The 14576-nt window shown below is 51.4% G+C and overlaps 1 protein-coding gene across 1 annotated transcript in view; it reads left to right on the plus strand.

Moving 5' to 3' along the window:
• NALF2 (NALCN channel auxiliary factor 2) overlaps positions 1-13201 on the plus strand; it is a 29134-nt gene extending 15933 nt beyond the window's left edge. Inside the window, exons 2-3 of the mRNA XM_033849429.2 lie at positions 9709-9880; positions 10285-13201. Coding sequence (XP_033705320.1) covers positions 9709-9880; positions 10285-10670 — 558 coding nt within the window. The 3' untranslated portion in view covers positions 10671-13201. The remainder of the gene's footprint in view (positions 1-9708; positions 9881-10284) is intronic.
• The last annotated feature ends 1375 nt before the right edge of the window (positions 13202-14576 follow it).

Consider the following 14576-nt stretch of genomic DNA (forward strand, 5'->3'; position numbering starts at 1 on the left):
ACTATTACTTTATCAGTCAGAGTGAGCCAGGTTACGCTGTAGTAGCAAACAATTCCCAAATATCAGAGGCTTAACACGACAAACAGTTATTTATTGCTCATAATACATGTCCAAAATAGGTCAGCAGGGAGCATCTGTTCATGATAGTCACCAAGAGACCCAGGCTAGCAAAAGGTCCATTTCAACACCACTTCCACAGTCAGCAGCGGAGGCAAATCGTACTCCAGCTCTTAAAGCTTCTCCCCAGAAGGGATCCATGTCACTTCAACTCACATTTCATTGGCCAAAGTAAGTCTTATGGCCATACCTAATGTCAAAGGGTGTGGGAAAGTATAGTCCTACTATGTTCCTGATGATTAACTCCTTAACCCTTGATGACTCCCAAACCTTTATTTCTAGCCCAGACCCTCCTTCTGAGCTCAGACCATTGTGTCCAGCTGCCTCCTTGACATTTCTACCTAGCCTAGTATATACTGACCTATATTTCAAAGTCAGCATGACCAAAAACTGAATTCATCTTCTTCACCCCCAAATCTACTCCTCCTCCTGGTTTCCCTTCTTTAATGAATGAAACTACTATTCATCCTGCCACCCAAGCCAGAAACCTGGTATCCCCATCACCTCTCATTCAGATTGTTGCAATAGGCTCCTAACTGGCCTCCCTACCTCCAGCCTTGATGCCTGTGCTCCATCATCCACACTTTCAGAACATAAATCTGAAAAGTTAGTCAGTGATAAGACTAACTTATCACTGACTTAAAAGTGATAAGCAATCTTTTAAAAAGCAGTTATTTAAAATCCACTAAAGGCTGTCCATTGCCTATAGGATGAAGCCTGGCTCCTCCTCAGCATGCAGAACATATCATAATATGGGCATGGCCTTCCTCCGTAGCCTCATCTCCCATCATGGCCCCCTTTGTACCCTCTAACTATGCTAAACTACCGACAGTGCCTGAAGCCGGCACTGTTTCACACCTCCAGGCCTTTATACCTACTTATTCCTTTGCTTTAAGTGCACTTATTCCTGCCCTATTCCACCCAGTGAACTTCTACCCATTTTTTCCAAGCCCCAACTCTAGCCTCTCCCACATGGAGGTATTTTCCTGTGCTTCAGCCCTCAAAACACCATTGATCCTTCCTCCCTTTATGCTATCATTGCACCAAGTACATACTGTTTATCACAGTGACTTCTAATGATTGATGCACAAGGTTGTCTCTCTTGCTCCTTAAAGATAGCAATCTTGTCTTCCCTATCTCTGTCATATGTAGTTCCCCAGCACAGTGCCAGGCACTTGAACATGTTCAGAAATTGATCATTGCAGGAAAAAATGAATGGGAAGACCTGACCTGATTCAGGGAAGTTTACAAATACCTACTGCAGGGCTGGCATGGGGACAGGAAGTTTATGGTCCCAGAAGAGCTAGGAGGAGCCACGAGCAATGCCACAGAGAGGCATTATCTCAGCTCAGAAGGAGAAAGAACTTCTTTAACTGCGAGACTTGTCTGAAGATACGGGCTGCCCTAGGAGAGAGCGTGCGCCCTGTGACAAGAGGTGTGCAGTCAGTAGCTGGATAGCTTGTGGCAGTGACGTTGGAGTGGAAATTCCAACAGCAGATAGGGAGGTGGAGTTGTGATTCTCACAGTCCTTCCTATTCTCGAGTGGTCATGAACCTGCCTCCTCTGCTCACCTGATTGATATGGGTCATCTAGGCTCCTTCAGAGAACTGCTCCTGCACTAGGGACACCACTTCTCCACTAACCAGGCTGCCCCTGGCCTTGGAGCAGGTGGCCTAAGGGGCTTGGAGGTGACTGGACCCTCTGGAACTGCAGTAGCTCTAGGTTCTTATCCACCTTTCAAGCCATCTCCCCCGCCTTTCCTCCAGGCCAGGCCAGGCCAGGCCACTCTGACTCATGACTGCTCATTCTCAGCAGCAGGAAAGCTGTTGCTTATTTTTACAGCCACTTAAAGTAAAGCCATGTCATCCACCTGCATTTGCCCTGTAATGCCTCTCATCTCAGTCTGACTCTGCCAATCCCAAGGAACTACTCCCAGAGATATGTCCAAGATCTCCCTCCCCTGGGTTGGAGAGATTGACCTTGACCTTACCCTGTTCTGACCCAACCTTCTGAAAGCCCAGAATCAGGAATAGGAGCGTGCGGCTCTTTTCAGACCTGCCCAAGGAGGTCCTTCACACAATGCTCTGTGTATTGATGGATGCAGCACAAAGAGACATGGGATTAGTCACCAGAGTACCTCCCTTCTAATCCTGGCTTTATAGTTGATTTCTCGCATGTTTCTGACTTGGCTGAACCAAATCCCTTTTCTGAGCCTCAGTTTCCACCTAGGTGAATTCCAGGGGCAGGGTGGTTATGTATGTGCTGTGGACAGTGGGTTTCATTCCCAAGCCCAGCCCAGATTGCCACTCTGCCTCCACGGTCTCTGCAGCTGCAGCTCCTGGCCAAGTGTCCCAGGAGTGCATTAGGAAAGCAAAGAGCCATGAAGAGGTCTGTAGGGAGGATTTGGATGGGGAAATAGGCCCTAGGGAGGGAAGCAAGCTGGAATCCAAGAAGGAAACTGCCGACTTCCTGGTTGGCAGGAACTGAAGCTCTCCTCTCTGGAGGGTTTTCCCGCCCCCTAACCGAGGAGCCCAGGATGGCCTCCTCTTCCTAAACCCTCTGGCCCTGAGTCTTGGCTGTGGGCTGTGTTTGTAGGTACACACTTGTATGCATTCCCGTAGCACCCTGGGGGCCAGGAGAAGTCACATGCTTCTTCCCAGAGGAGCATAGGGATGAGAATGCCCGCCAGGGCTGCAAGTCAGGGAGCAGGAAGGTAAGGCTCTCCAGGTCCTCCCACTCCTCCCTAAACTAGCAGCTGCAGAGCCCAGGATGGGTGGGGATACCCCTCGTCTTACCTGCTTCCATTTCAAGAGTGGTTTAAGGGACTTCCCTAGTGGTCCAGTGGGTAAGACTCCCTGCTCCCAGTGCAGGAGGCCCGGGTTCGATCCCTGGTCGGGGAACTAGATCCCGCAGGCATGCTGCAACTAAGAAGCCCACATACTGCAACTAAAGATCCCGCGTGCCGTAACTAAGACCTGATGCAGGCAAAATCAATCAGTAATTTTTTTTTTTTTTTTTTTTTTTTGCGGTACGCGGGCCTCTCACTGCTGTGGCCTCTCCCGTTGCGGAGCACAGGCTCCGGACGCGCAAGCTCAGCAGCCATGGCTCACGGGCCCAGCCGCTCCGCGGCATGTGTGATCTTCCCGGACCGGGGCATGAACCCGTGTCCCCTGCATCGGCAGGCGGACTCTCAACCACTGTGCCACCAGGGAAGCCCCAGTAAATATTTTTTTAAAAAAAGACATTATACAAAAACGAAAAAAAGAGTGGTTTAACAGCCCAGCCGGGAGGAGGGGTGGGATAGCCTTCTCAGCTTCCTTTTTGGGTTAATTGGTGTTCCCTCTAGTTACTCCCTGCTTCCTTCCCCTCCCAGTTCCCATAGCAACTTGGCTGTAGCAGCCAGAACTTGATTGAGCCCAGCGGTGGCCTGCTGGAGGTGGGGAAGGGGATTCTGTAGGGAAAGCAGGGCACTGTCAGGTCAAGGCTTTTCACCCCACCCATCATCTGCTGCTACCTTGAGGGTCCAGGATGGTTAAGCTCAGAGGACAGGGCATGATGAAGAAGGCTTTCCTGCCAGGGCTGGAGTTTGAAGAGCCTGAAAGCCAAGAGCAGGCCTGGTTCTCCTCAGCTCTCCTCCCCTCCCCACGCTAATGTGTCCTGCCCCCTGAGTTTGGAATGCAGTCACTGGTAGGATGGTCCAGTAGGAAGAACCCTGGAGTTAGAGTCGAGAAACTGGGTTTCAAGTTCCTCCCTTTGCCACTACTTTATGTGACTGTAGAAGAGTCCTTCCCCCCCACCTTTTCTGGGCCTCAGTTTCCTCAGCTATAAAATGAAGCAGGGCTAAGTTCTCTGCATATTAAAATTAACTGAGGTGTTTTGAAAAACTCTAGATGTGTGGGCCCCACCCACAAGGATTCTGACTGACTTGATCTGGAGTGCAATGTGGGCCAAGCAGAAGCATTTTTAAAAGACTCTCTGAAAAACATAATTCAAAAAGAGTCATGGACCACAATGTTCATTGCAGCTCTATTTACAATAGCCAGGATATGGAAGCAACCTAAGTGTCCATCATCGGATGAATGGATAAAGAAGATGTGGCACATATATACAATGGAATATTACTCAGCCATAAAAAGAAACGAAATTGAGCTATTTGTAGTGAGGTGGATGGACCTAGAGTCTGTCATACAGAGTGAAGTAAGTCAGAAAGAGAAAGACAAATATCATATGCTAACACATATATATGGAATTTAAGAAAAAAATGTCATGAAGAACCTAGGGGTAAGACAGGAATAAAGACACAGACCTACTAGAGAATGGACTTGAGGATATGGGGAGGGGGAAGGGTAAGCTGGGATGAACTGAGAGAGTGGCATGGACATATATGCACTACCAAATGTAAAATAGATAGCTAGTGGGAAGCAGCCGCATAGCACAGGGAGATCAACTCGGTGCTTTGTGACCACCTAGAGGGGTGGGATAGGGAGGGTGGGAGGGAGGGAGACGCAAGAGGGCAGAGATATGGGAACATATGTATATGTATAACTGATTCACTTTGTTATACAGCAGAAACTAACACACCATTGTAAAGCAATTATACTCCAATAAAGATGTAAACAAAAATAAGAAATAAAAAAAGAGGGAAGAGATATGGGAACATATGTATATGTATAACTGATTCACTTTGTTATAAAGCAGAAACTAACACACCATTGTAAAGCAATTATACTTCAATAAAGATGTTAAAAAACTAGTTAAAAAGAAAATAGCAGGATACCTGGGGAAAAAAAAAAAAGACTCTCTGAATGATTCTAATATGCAGCCAGAATTGAGGAACTAGAGCAAAAGACCTCCGAGGGTCTCCCAATTGACTGTTGTCTGGTTCTGAGACATTTCTTCCTTTGCTCTGCATGCCCCGCCTCCAGCAAGCCCCACAGCTCTCCTGGCTCTTCCCCATCCTTGTGGATGAGTGCCCACATCCCCTGCAACTGCCCAAGCAACCCGGTCCCCTCTGGCTCAGTCCTAACACTGATGAGATGGGGCAAGTGACTTAGGCCTGCCTAGGGAAAAGGGCTACGGAGACTAAGGCAGGCTTGCTGTCCAGGTGGTAGCCCTGAGAGCCAGACTTTTCATTTGAGAAGGACCCCAGCCCCTTTTTAAAGCACATGGGCCAGCAATGACCTCAGCTGGCCATATGTGGGGCTAAGGAATTGGATTACCTCTCAGCCCCGTGTCACTCTACTTCCTCCATTCCTCTCACTAGTTCCTTGCCTTTTCCTGTCTTGCCTCCCACAGGCCTGGTGTCCTCCTCAGGCAACCTGCTCGCCATGGTGACTCTGGGGCCTGGGGCCTGAGGGAGGGTCGTCTAGCTAAGGAGAAAGGCCTCCCTCCCACTGTCAGGCCACCCCTCTCCCAGCCCCGCCTCCCTCAACTCCCTCTCTCTCTCCCAGAGCAGAGGCGGGGAGTGCCCGGCCACCAGCGCCTGCTATTAGGCTAATTGCAGTTGCCTGGGAGGAGAGCTGGCCCTCCACTGCAGCCTCACCTGGGAGCAGGAATATTAAACCGAAAGAGCCCAGGGAGAATCGCGCAGGGGCCTCTGAACCCCAGCAGTGGAGGACTGGGCTGTTCCACACAATTCAGGGTGAGGGTGGGGGTGGACTCTGGGTCCAGGCTGCAGAGGTTGGGGCAGAGGCTGTGGACAGAGCTGCCTCTTGGCGCCCTGGGACCCACAAGATGGAGGGGGGGGAGTCTCCAGGGTACTGGGGCCCTTAGCGTTAGGGATATCCTTTTGTTTCCTGTCTTACTTTTCTTTCTGTCTCCCCCATCTCCTTCTGTTGTCTTATCCCTCTTTCTTATCTTGGCCTTCCTCTGTTCCCATCTTCTTTACCCCCCTTTATTCCCCTGCTGGCTCTTGAACCCTCCTCTTTCTTCCTCCGTCTTTCTTACCCCTCCTCTTCACAGCCCATCTTCCACGTCTCCTGTCCCCCACCCTGTTATCCCCTACTCTTTCTTACCCTTCATCTTCTCTCACCCTCACTGTACCTCTTTACCTCCCTTACACCCTCCATCTCTTATTCCCCTGCTTCCTCCCCAGTGCTGTTTTTTCCTACCCCCGCTATAACCACCATTTCTTACCTTCCAACTCCCTACTCTCTTACCCTCTCTTTCTTCCTCCCCTCCTCCCTTGTGCCCCTGGACTCCACTGCCACTCTATCCAACCCCTGAGCCCCTCTCCTACCCCTGTAGCTCCCTCTTCCCCTGCCTCTTACCTTTACTTGTTCCTTTCCACCTCCTTCCACTCCCTTCTCACTCCATTGCACATACCTTTTATCCCAATAATTTCACTCTTGAGTTTATATAAATAAAATGTAACACAAGTGTTCAAGAGAGGTGTGTACAGACCTGCTCGCTCACCAAAGCATTGTTTGTGATAGTGGAAACCTGGAAATAACTTAAGTGTCCATCCACGGGAGATTGGTATCCTTTGCACTTCATTCATATGAAACCGTTCTCCATTCTTTTAGCACACCATGATGTGCTCACATCTGTACCTTTGCTTAAGCTGTTGCCTCAGTCCAGAATGCCCTTTTGTCTCATCTCTGCCCATGCCATCTAAAATTCTACCTTGAGTCCCAACTCAACTCTTTTTTTAAAAATATTTATTTATTTATTTTTGGCTGTCTCGGGTCTTAGTTGTGGCACGCAGGATCTTTCGTTGTGGTGTGCGGGCTCTTCGTTGCAACATGCAGGCTTCTCTCTAGTTGTGGCGCGTGGGCTCCAGAGCACGTGGGCTTGGTAGTTGTGGCCCTCAGGCTTAGTTGCCCCACAGCATGTGGGATCTTAGTTCCCTGACCAGGAATCGAACCTACCGCCCCTGCATTGGAAGGTGGATTCCTAACCGCTGGACCACCAGGGAACTCCCCCAGCTCAACTCATAACCTCACTGAAATCTTTTCTGGCTTTTCTATTTGCTTCACTCCAGTGGCCCGTGGTTTAACTTCTCTTATAATATAGAAAATGTGCCATCGTTTCAAGTGAGATCTGTCTATCCATGAAACTGAAATTTCTTTGAGAGTAGGGACATGTCCTCATTTACTCATCTGGTTCATTCCATCAACAAGACTTGTTTTTTTACATATATTGTGATGAGTACTCAATATGGTCAATAAGACCGACCCACGTCTGCTTTTATGTGTCTTACGTTTTAGTGAGGTTGACAGAGAAAAACAAAACAAGGATGCAGACAAACTCATACTTGTGGTGAAGAAACATTTAAGAAAAAGAATAATGAGGGGGCATTCTCTAACTAGAGTGGTCAGGGAGACCCTCTCTGAGGAGGTGACTTTTGAACTGAGGCTTCAAAGTTGAGAAGGACCTAGCCAGGCCAAAAGTGGTGGGGGGCAGGGGAAGAGCATATCAGGCCAAGAGAACAGTGTGTGCCAAGGCCCCAAGGTGGGAAGAAGTAGGGCATGTTCAAGGAAAAGAAAGAAAACCTCAGCGTGTGGAGCATTATGAGCCGTATGGGAGAGGGAGAAAATGAGGTTGGAGAGACAGACAGGGGCCAAGTTATGCAGGGGTTTGAAGTCTGTGGTCGAAAGTTTGGGTTTTATTCTAAATGCATTGAAGGGTTTGAAGCAAGGGAGTAATGTGATTGAATGTGATTTTGAGATTGCTCTTACTCCTGTGTAAACAGTGCATTGGAAAGAGCAAGGGTGGAGGTGGGGAGGCCACATAGGAGACTGTTGTCCAGGTGACAAATGACAGTGCCTGCACAGAGTCGTGAAAGTAGAGGGAGAGTTGGCATGCCTTGCTGATGAACTGCGTGTGGGGATGCTGGCAAAGAGAGGAGTGATGGCTGACACCTAAGTTTCTGGATTGAATACCCAGGTCGATGGTCATGGCACTTAACCGAAGTGGTCAAGACTCAGGGGCGTGGGCAGATTTGGAGTAAAAACAAGAACTGAATTTTAAGATTTAGAGCATGTTAAATTTGAGAAGCCAGTGAGGTATCACATCTGTGTTCCTCAGGGGGGTAACTTGCACCACAACCCACTAGCACCCATCACCACGCCCCTGCCCCCACTTTGGAAAAGGCCAGTGTGGGATTACGTTGCCCAAGTCCATGTTCACCGTGGAGTTATTTGTATTTGAGTGTAAATGTTTAAAATCTGTGTAAGAAGCTCTGACCACGTTGCTCAGAGTGTGGTTGAAAGGCCTCTGGCCGTAGAATGACCTGGACCCTTGTTCCAAAGGCAGATTCCTGAGCCCACCTCAGTCCTCTTGAAGCTGAATTGGAGGGGGGCATCTGCCTTTTTAACGAGTGTCCCAGGGGATTCTGAGGCACACTGAAGTCGGAGAACCATCGCTACAAGGAGCAACTATGGGAAGGTGCCCCTGAAAATACGAAGAATGGATGTGGGCAGGGCTCTGGGCATCCTGTTAAAATGCAGGTGTGACTTGTCAAGTCTGGGGCAGGGCCTGAGATTATGCACTTTTCACAAGCTCCAAGTGATGGTGATGCTGCTGGTCCAGGTCCACACTTTCAGTAGCAAGGAGTTAGATCACTGGTTCTCAATGGGAGATGATTTTGCCCCCCACCCAGGGGATATTTGGCAATGGCCAGAGACATTTCTTGGTTGTCACAATGAGGAGGGGGAGGATGCGACTGGCAACTACTGGGTAGAGGCAAGAAATGCTTCTCAATATTCTATAATGCACAGGACAGCCCCCACTACAAAGAATCATCCAGTCCAAAATGTCAGTAGTGTCGCCGTTGAGGAACTCTGGTCTTGATGATAGCCAAAGAGTATAGAGCAGGGAACCTTTCTCAGCCAGGACCAAGTGCCTGGTGGAAATGGGCTAGATGAGGGGCAGGAAGTATACCCACGAAGTGAAACGGCCAAGCAAAGTTTCCAAATGAAATGTGGTGTCTGCTCCACTCCAGGGCGGACGCCAACAGGACAGAGCACGGGTTAAGTAGAGCTTGAAGGCACATGTGGTGCTTGGTAAGGCAGATTCCTGTTTTTATTAAAAATAACCCCTCACATTTGTATTGCACTATAGAATTTACAAAACATTTTCATATGTGTCATATTATTTGATCTACACAACACCCTAATGAGGTAAAGCAAAGATTATCCTCTCCATCTCTCTTCTTGAGTTTAGAAACTTAACACCATCAGCCAAAGAAATGTTTGCTGAATTGAATGGAAGTGAAATTTACCTCAATATAGGTGACCTCAGACAAGTCAGGACATCTCGCGGGACCAGCTATAAAATGGTATGGTTGGATGGGCCTCTTCCAGCTCTGATATAGGAGTCATTTTGTGATTTTACCAATGAACAAATTCAAAGTCTTGGATGACTGCGGATTGGGGACTTGGGAGTTCTGGCTATGAAATGGGAGATTTTAGGGTCGGAGGTAGTGGTCTTGACCCAAACCCTTCTTCCCCACCCCCTGGATCCTGAGGGTGGGTTGGTGAGCACACCGTGCCCTCCCCCGATAGAGTACAGGTACACCCCTCCTCATCCCTCTCCTCTGAAGCGGAAAGGGGCTGGCGCCTGGGCTGATGCTTTTTCCTCTCCCTACAGGCTGTCTACAAGGCCTGGCTGTGCTCAGAATACTTCAGCGTGACCCAGCAGGAATGCCAGCGCTGGGTGCCCTGCAAGCAATACTGCCTGGAGGTGCAGACCCGGTGCCCCTTTATCCTCCCTGACAATGAGGAAATGGTGTACGGAGGGCTCCCTGGCTTTATCTGTACAGGTAAAGGCAGGGCCCTGGGAGGAGGGAGGAGGCCAGGGGCCCAGAGCAGGCACCAGGTCGGGGCTGTGGGAGCAGGGAGGGCAACAGGGAAGTTGGGTCAGGAGAAGGTTAGTGGCTGCAGGAGTAGGTAGTGAGGCCCCAGGTTGGGATGGGGCAAAGTGGAATAGGGGGAGAGAGCAGAGTGGCCATCTGTATCCAAAACATACCTGGCCAGGGAGTTACCCCAGAAAAACTGTCTGGGGTCCCTGGAAGATGTGTCCAGAAAGGGACGATGCTAAGGGGCAGGGGGAAGAGTCTTGGGCAGGACTACCAGAGCAGCCCCAGCTTTGACAATCACCTCTCTCAGAAAGACATAGCCAGCAGCCCCCTTAGCACCCCACCCCGCCTTGCTTATCCATTGGCAGGGTTGCTGGATACTTCGCCAAAGCGGCCGGAAACCAAGTGCTGTGACGTGCAGTGGGTCTCCTGTGAGTCGGAGAAGAAGAAGTTCAAGGAGTCTGAAGCCCCTAAAACCCACCACCAGCAATTCCACCACTCTTACTTCCACCACTACCACCAACAGTACCCCCACTACCACCCCCGCCACGACCCCCCAGGCCACCTCAGCCACAATCCCTCCCTGCTGCCGGTCTCTGGGGGCTCCCGCCTCAGTCCCAGCAGGATCCGGCTCTACGTCCTCGTTCTCATGCTCCTCCATACCATGGTGTCCTTCTCCAGCGGCCAGGGTGGTGGGGGACCGGGCCTGGAGGCACTGCCTGCCCTAGACGAGGGCCTGACTCGGGAAGAGTGACAGCAAGGAGGGAGATCAGACCTCCACCACACACCGACATCAGCTCCAGCGCCCCCCCCCAGGGGGAGGGGGCGGGGGCCCCTCCCATGGGAGGTGTAGGACCAGGTGGGGGGTGGGGGAAATGGGGCAATCACACATCGCCCCCTACCAACCCCCACTCCAAAAGCAGCTCCAACAGAACCGCCAGAGGGCCCCAGGGAGCTGCAAAACTCATCCAGGAGAAAAAGGCAGGAGCAGCAGGTGCCCCCCTCCCAGGCCCCCATCTATGGGGCTTAGCCAAAAAAAAAGGGGGTAGTGGGGGGTGGAAATGCCCACCACCACTGAGAGCCCTGACCCCAAGGAAGGAGGCTTCTCACCCAGCCTTGGCTCTTCAGGGAATGTTGGGGGGCACAGAGGGGAGAAGCTCTTTCCCCCCTCCGCATTCCTTTTGTTGCCACGATCCTTAATTCCTCCTGCCCACACCCCTGCAGGCAACGGCAGACGACGCAGCGGCCCTCCTCCCGCTCCAGCGCACCTTGTCCCATGTGGGGCCGCCACAGGGAAGGGCCCAGCTGGGACGTGAGGTGTACGCAGTTGCGGCTAGGTCAGGGCCCCAGTTAAGCTGTGCCCCAGCACCCTAGGCCATGAGGTATAGGAAGGGGGTGCAGAATGAGTGGCGGGAGAGAGCGGAGATAGGGAAGAGGGAGAGGAGAGGAGAGAGGTGGGCAGAGGGCTTAGAGAGATGGCTAAATGGGCTGTCACCACCTGGCTTTGGGGAGGCAGATGATCAGTGTTGAGGCAGGCTCGAGGACACATCCCCAAATCAGAAAGGGTTGCGTAAGGAGCCCTCTGGAGAAGGCGCACAGGGACTGGGTTCTTGGGCCTTGAAACAGAAGGCTGAGGGCACATGGTCAGACTGCCGCTGTCTGAAGGGCCATATCTTACAGAAGGTGCACATACTCCCAAGGGCCACTCTTGTCCTGGAGATCTTGGCCTTGGGGCCAAAGACGTTTCCATTTCTGATCTCCATGGGGAGGAGGGACTTAAGCCCAAGAGGGTCAGGCCTGGCCTGGGTCCCCAGACTCCCCCAACTCGTCCTAGCCCAGGCCTCCATGACGGAAACCCTGGTGGCGTTGCCCCAGAGCTTTCCAGAGATGAGCCTCCCCCATCCCCAGCCTGTCCCCGTCCCCAGCCTACCAAAGAGTGTTCATCCCTTCTCATCCCTGACCCCATGGGTTACTATCCCAAATGTGGAACCACTACACTGCTCCTCACCCTGTAGCAGGTCCCCTAATCCAGCCACCCGTGCCCCTAGCTGGAGAAAGTCCAGAAACTGGCAAGAGGACCTGCTAAATAAAGACGATGTGCTGTGGTCCCTTGGTTGAGAGACTTGAAGTGTTTAGTCAGGCTAGAGAGCTGCACGAGAGAAGAGGCCTGGAGAGCCCCTTGGGGGCCATTAGCCTTGTGCTGATCTCCTAGGGGTGGGAGGCCACATGGCCTGGGACATCTACAAGCCAATAGGAGCAGACGAGAAAGGAAGCCACAACTGTGTTCCTGGGACAGGCCAAGCGGCTTTCAGTGCCAGAAGGGCCTGTGTCCTGGGCTGCAATGCCAGTGAGTTAAGGGGAGGGGTGGGCCTGGAGCTGCATTAGGGGAAACCAAAAGGGGGAGGGGGAGGGAACAGCTGGAATCAGCTGGCTGGGGGATAAATGGGAAACCTCACTAGTAGAGAGGGAATCATTCAAGGGCCTCAGCTGGGTCCCCAAATAGGCTTTGTGAGGCCAGGGAGTCCTTCCCTGCCAGTTTTCTCATTTCTCACAGCGTGTTCCCCTCCCCCTGCCCAGCCCTGTGCCCTGCCCACACACTCCATGTTTGGCCTTCAGCATTTCAGGCCTAGCCACATACCCCATCCCTAGAGTGCTCTTTTCAGCTGGGGAGGGGAAGAGGTGCTGGCTCCTTTCCAGAGATGCTTCTGTAGATGTGAGAGACTCTATGTATTGCCTTGTAACTCCTGCATCCTCAGGAGGGACAAAGGGACCGGGAAGTAAAGGGGGACCTTAGGACCCCAGGGAATGGACCCTTGGAGACTCCCATCCCCTCTTCCCCCTCACCAAGTGCCCAGGAGACCCCTGGCTCAGACCAGCCCAGGGCCTTGCCCAGTGGCAGGGGAAAGGGGCACCTCACTCCACCTCGAAGTCATTTGACTGTCCCCATCCACCCCACTGCCCAGATCTTCCACCACCCCTCCAGCTGCCCCTGCCGTTCGTCACAGGCAGCAGAGCTGGGCAGCTTTCTTACGCCATTTTCTACACTGTGCTTCATGAGTAGGACTTTCTTGCACTAGTTCCTATGACTGAGTCTCCAAGCTGGATTCCTAGTAGTCCCTGTCCCTTCCTCCCTCACCTGGCCATGGTTCAGTTGTCGCCCTTCCCCTGCCTCTGTGTTTCGGTGAGAGTCTCTGTATGTGTACCGCTTTCTGTTTTGTTGCACTGTGGGGCAGAAGCCTCTCTGCTCTTGTTTAACCCCATAAAGAAATAAATGGTAAGACTTGATGATAACCTTCCCTTCTTGGTTTTGTTCTGTGGTGTCAAAAATTGCCCAAGGAAAAAGTCTATGGCTTGGGGAGGAGGCGGGACCAGAGGATGCTGAACCTCTGTGCCACCGCTTGTTGGCTCAAGTCTCAGAAAAAAAGGGGAAACTCTGTAGTAGGCCATTCTAGAGAAGGAAATACAAATTCAACCCCCTGCAGGGATCAGGCAGATAAGTGTGAGTGAAGCAAGTGGGCTGGGCTGGCTGAAGTATGGACGCCAAGGCTGGAAGTGGTGACAAGTGCAGGGTGTGGATGTCTACAGGGGCAGCTCAAGCCCAGGGTTGACTTGTGGGAATGTGGGCCCAGCGTTGCCAGGTCTTCTCATTCTTCAAGGGACATCAGGACTCGAGAATTTTACGTGAAGCCTCTAATTTCAAAATGTTGGCTCAAGTCTAAAAAAATCCCATATACCTCTGTGTGGGCTAAATATGTCTGCAGGCCCCACATGGCCTGGGGATTAGCAGTTTTTCACCTTCGTCACGGCCTTTGCTTCTAGTCTCCCAGTCTCATCTCTTGCACTCTGCCTCACCAGGCCCATCTTCCTATCCCAGGCAGGAAGGCACTTGGGGAGCACAGGAGAGGTGACAGACAGAGCCCTCCACCACTGCCACCTTCTCACATACCCAGGAGAGGGGAGAGCATGAGTTAGTTGGGAGGGAATCTGGTGTCCTCACTGAGCTGCTGAATTCCTTCACGGAGAAAACCCAAGTCCCTCAACTCCCCAGAAAGCAGCAGAGCACGGAGTTTAGGGCGTGGTCTCTGGAGCCCGAGTGTATGAGTTCACGACTTGGCGTGAGTTCCCTGACTTTCTTGAGCCTTAGTGTCCTCATCTAGCAAGAGGGTTATTGTGAGACTTAGATGATGGACATAAAGCGCTTCGCACAACAGCTGGCATGAAGGAGCCGCTCAACTATTGATCATTATTATTGTCATCGGTCACCCGGTCTTTCTTCTCTTTCCTTGACCTCCACCTAAAACAGTCACCAAGTTCCGTCAATTCTCCCTGTGTAACATGCGTCAACTCCTTCCCCTCCTTTCCACCCGCTCCCTCTCAGCCGCTTCAGACTCTCAGCAGCTTTTGCCTGGACTACTACAATACCCCACAACTAATCTCTTCTTCAATTACTCCAATTTCGATCCATCTTCCCCAGCACTGCACACTTCGGCACTTAGGAGGCACGCCATAAATATTTTTGTGAAAGAACTGCTGCCGTAAAGCACACATCTAATCTTCCCAAAGGGAACATATTACACCCGTGAGCAAAAACATCAGATGGTTCCACATTGCCTGTAGAATCGAGTGTAAACTTCCCAGCATGACTTTCAAGGCTCTTTGG

The sequence above is a fragment of the Tursiops truncatus genome, chromosome X (genome assembly GCF_011762595.2).
Source record: "Tursiops truncatus isolate mTurTru1 chromosome X, mTurTru1.mat.Y, whole genome shotgun sequence".
Classification (NCBI taxonomy): Eukaryota; Metazoa; Chordata; class Mammalia; order Artiodactyla; family Delphinidae; genus Tursiops; species Tursiops truncatus.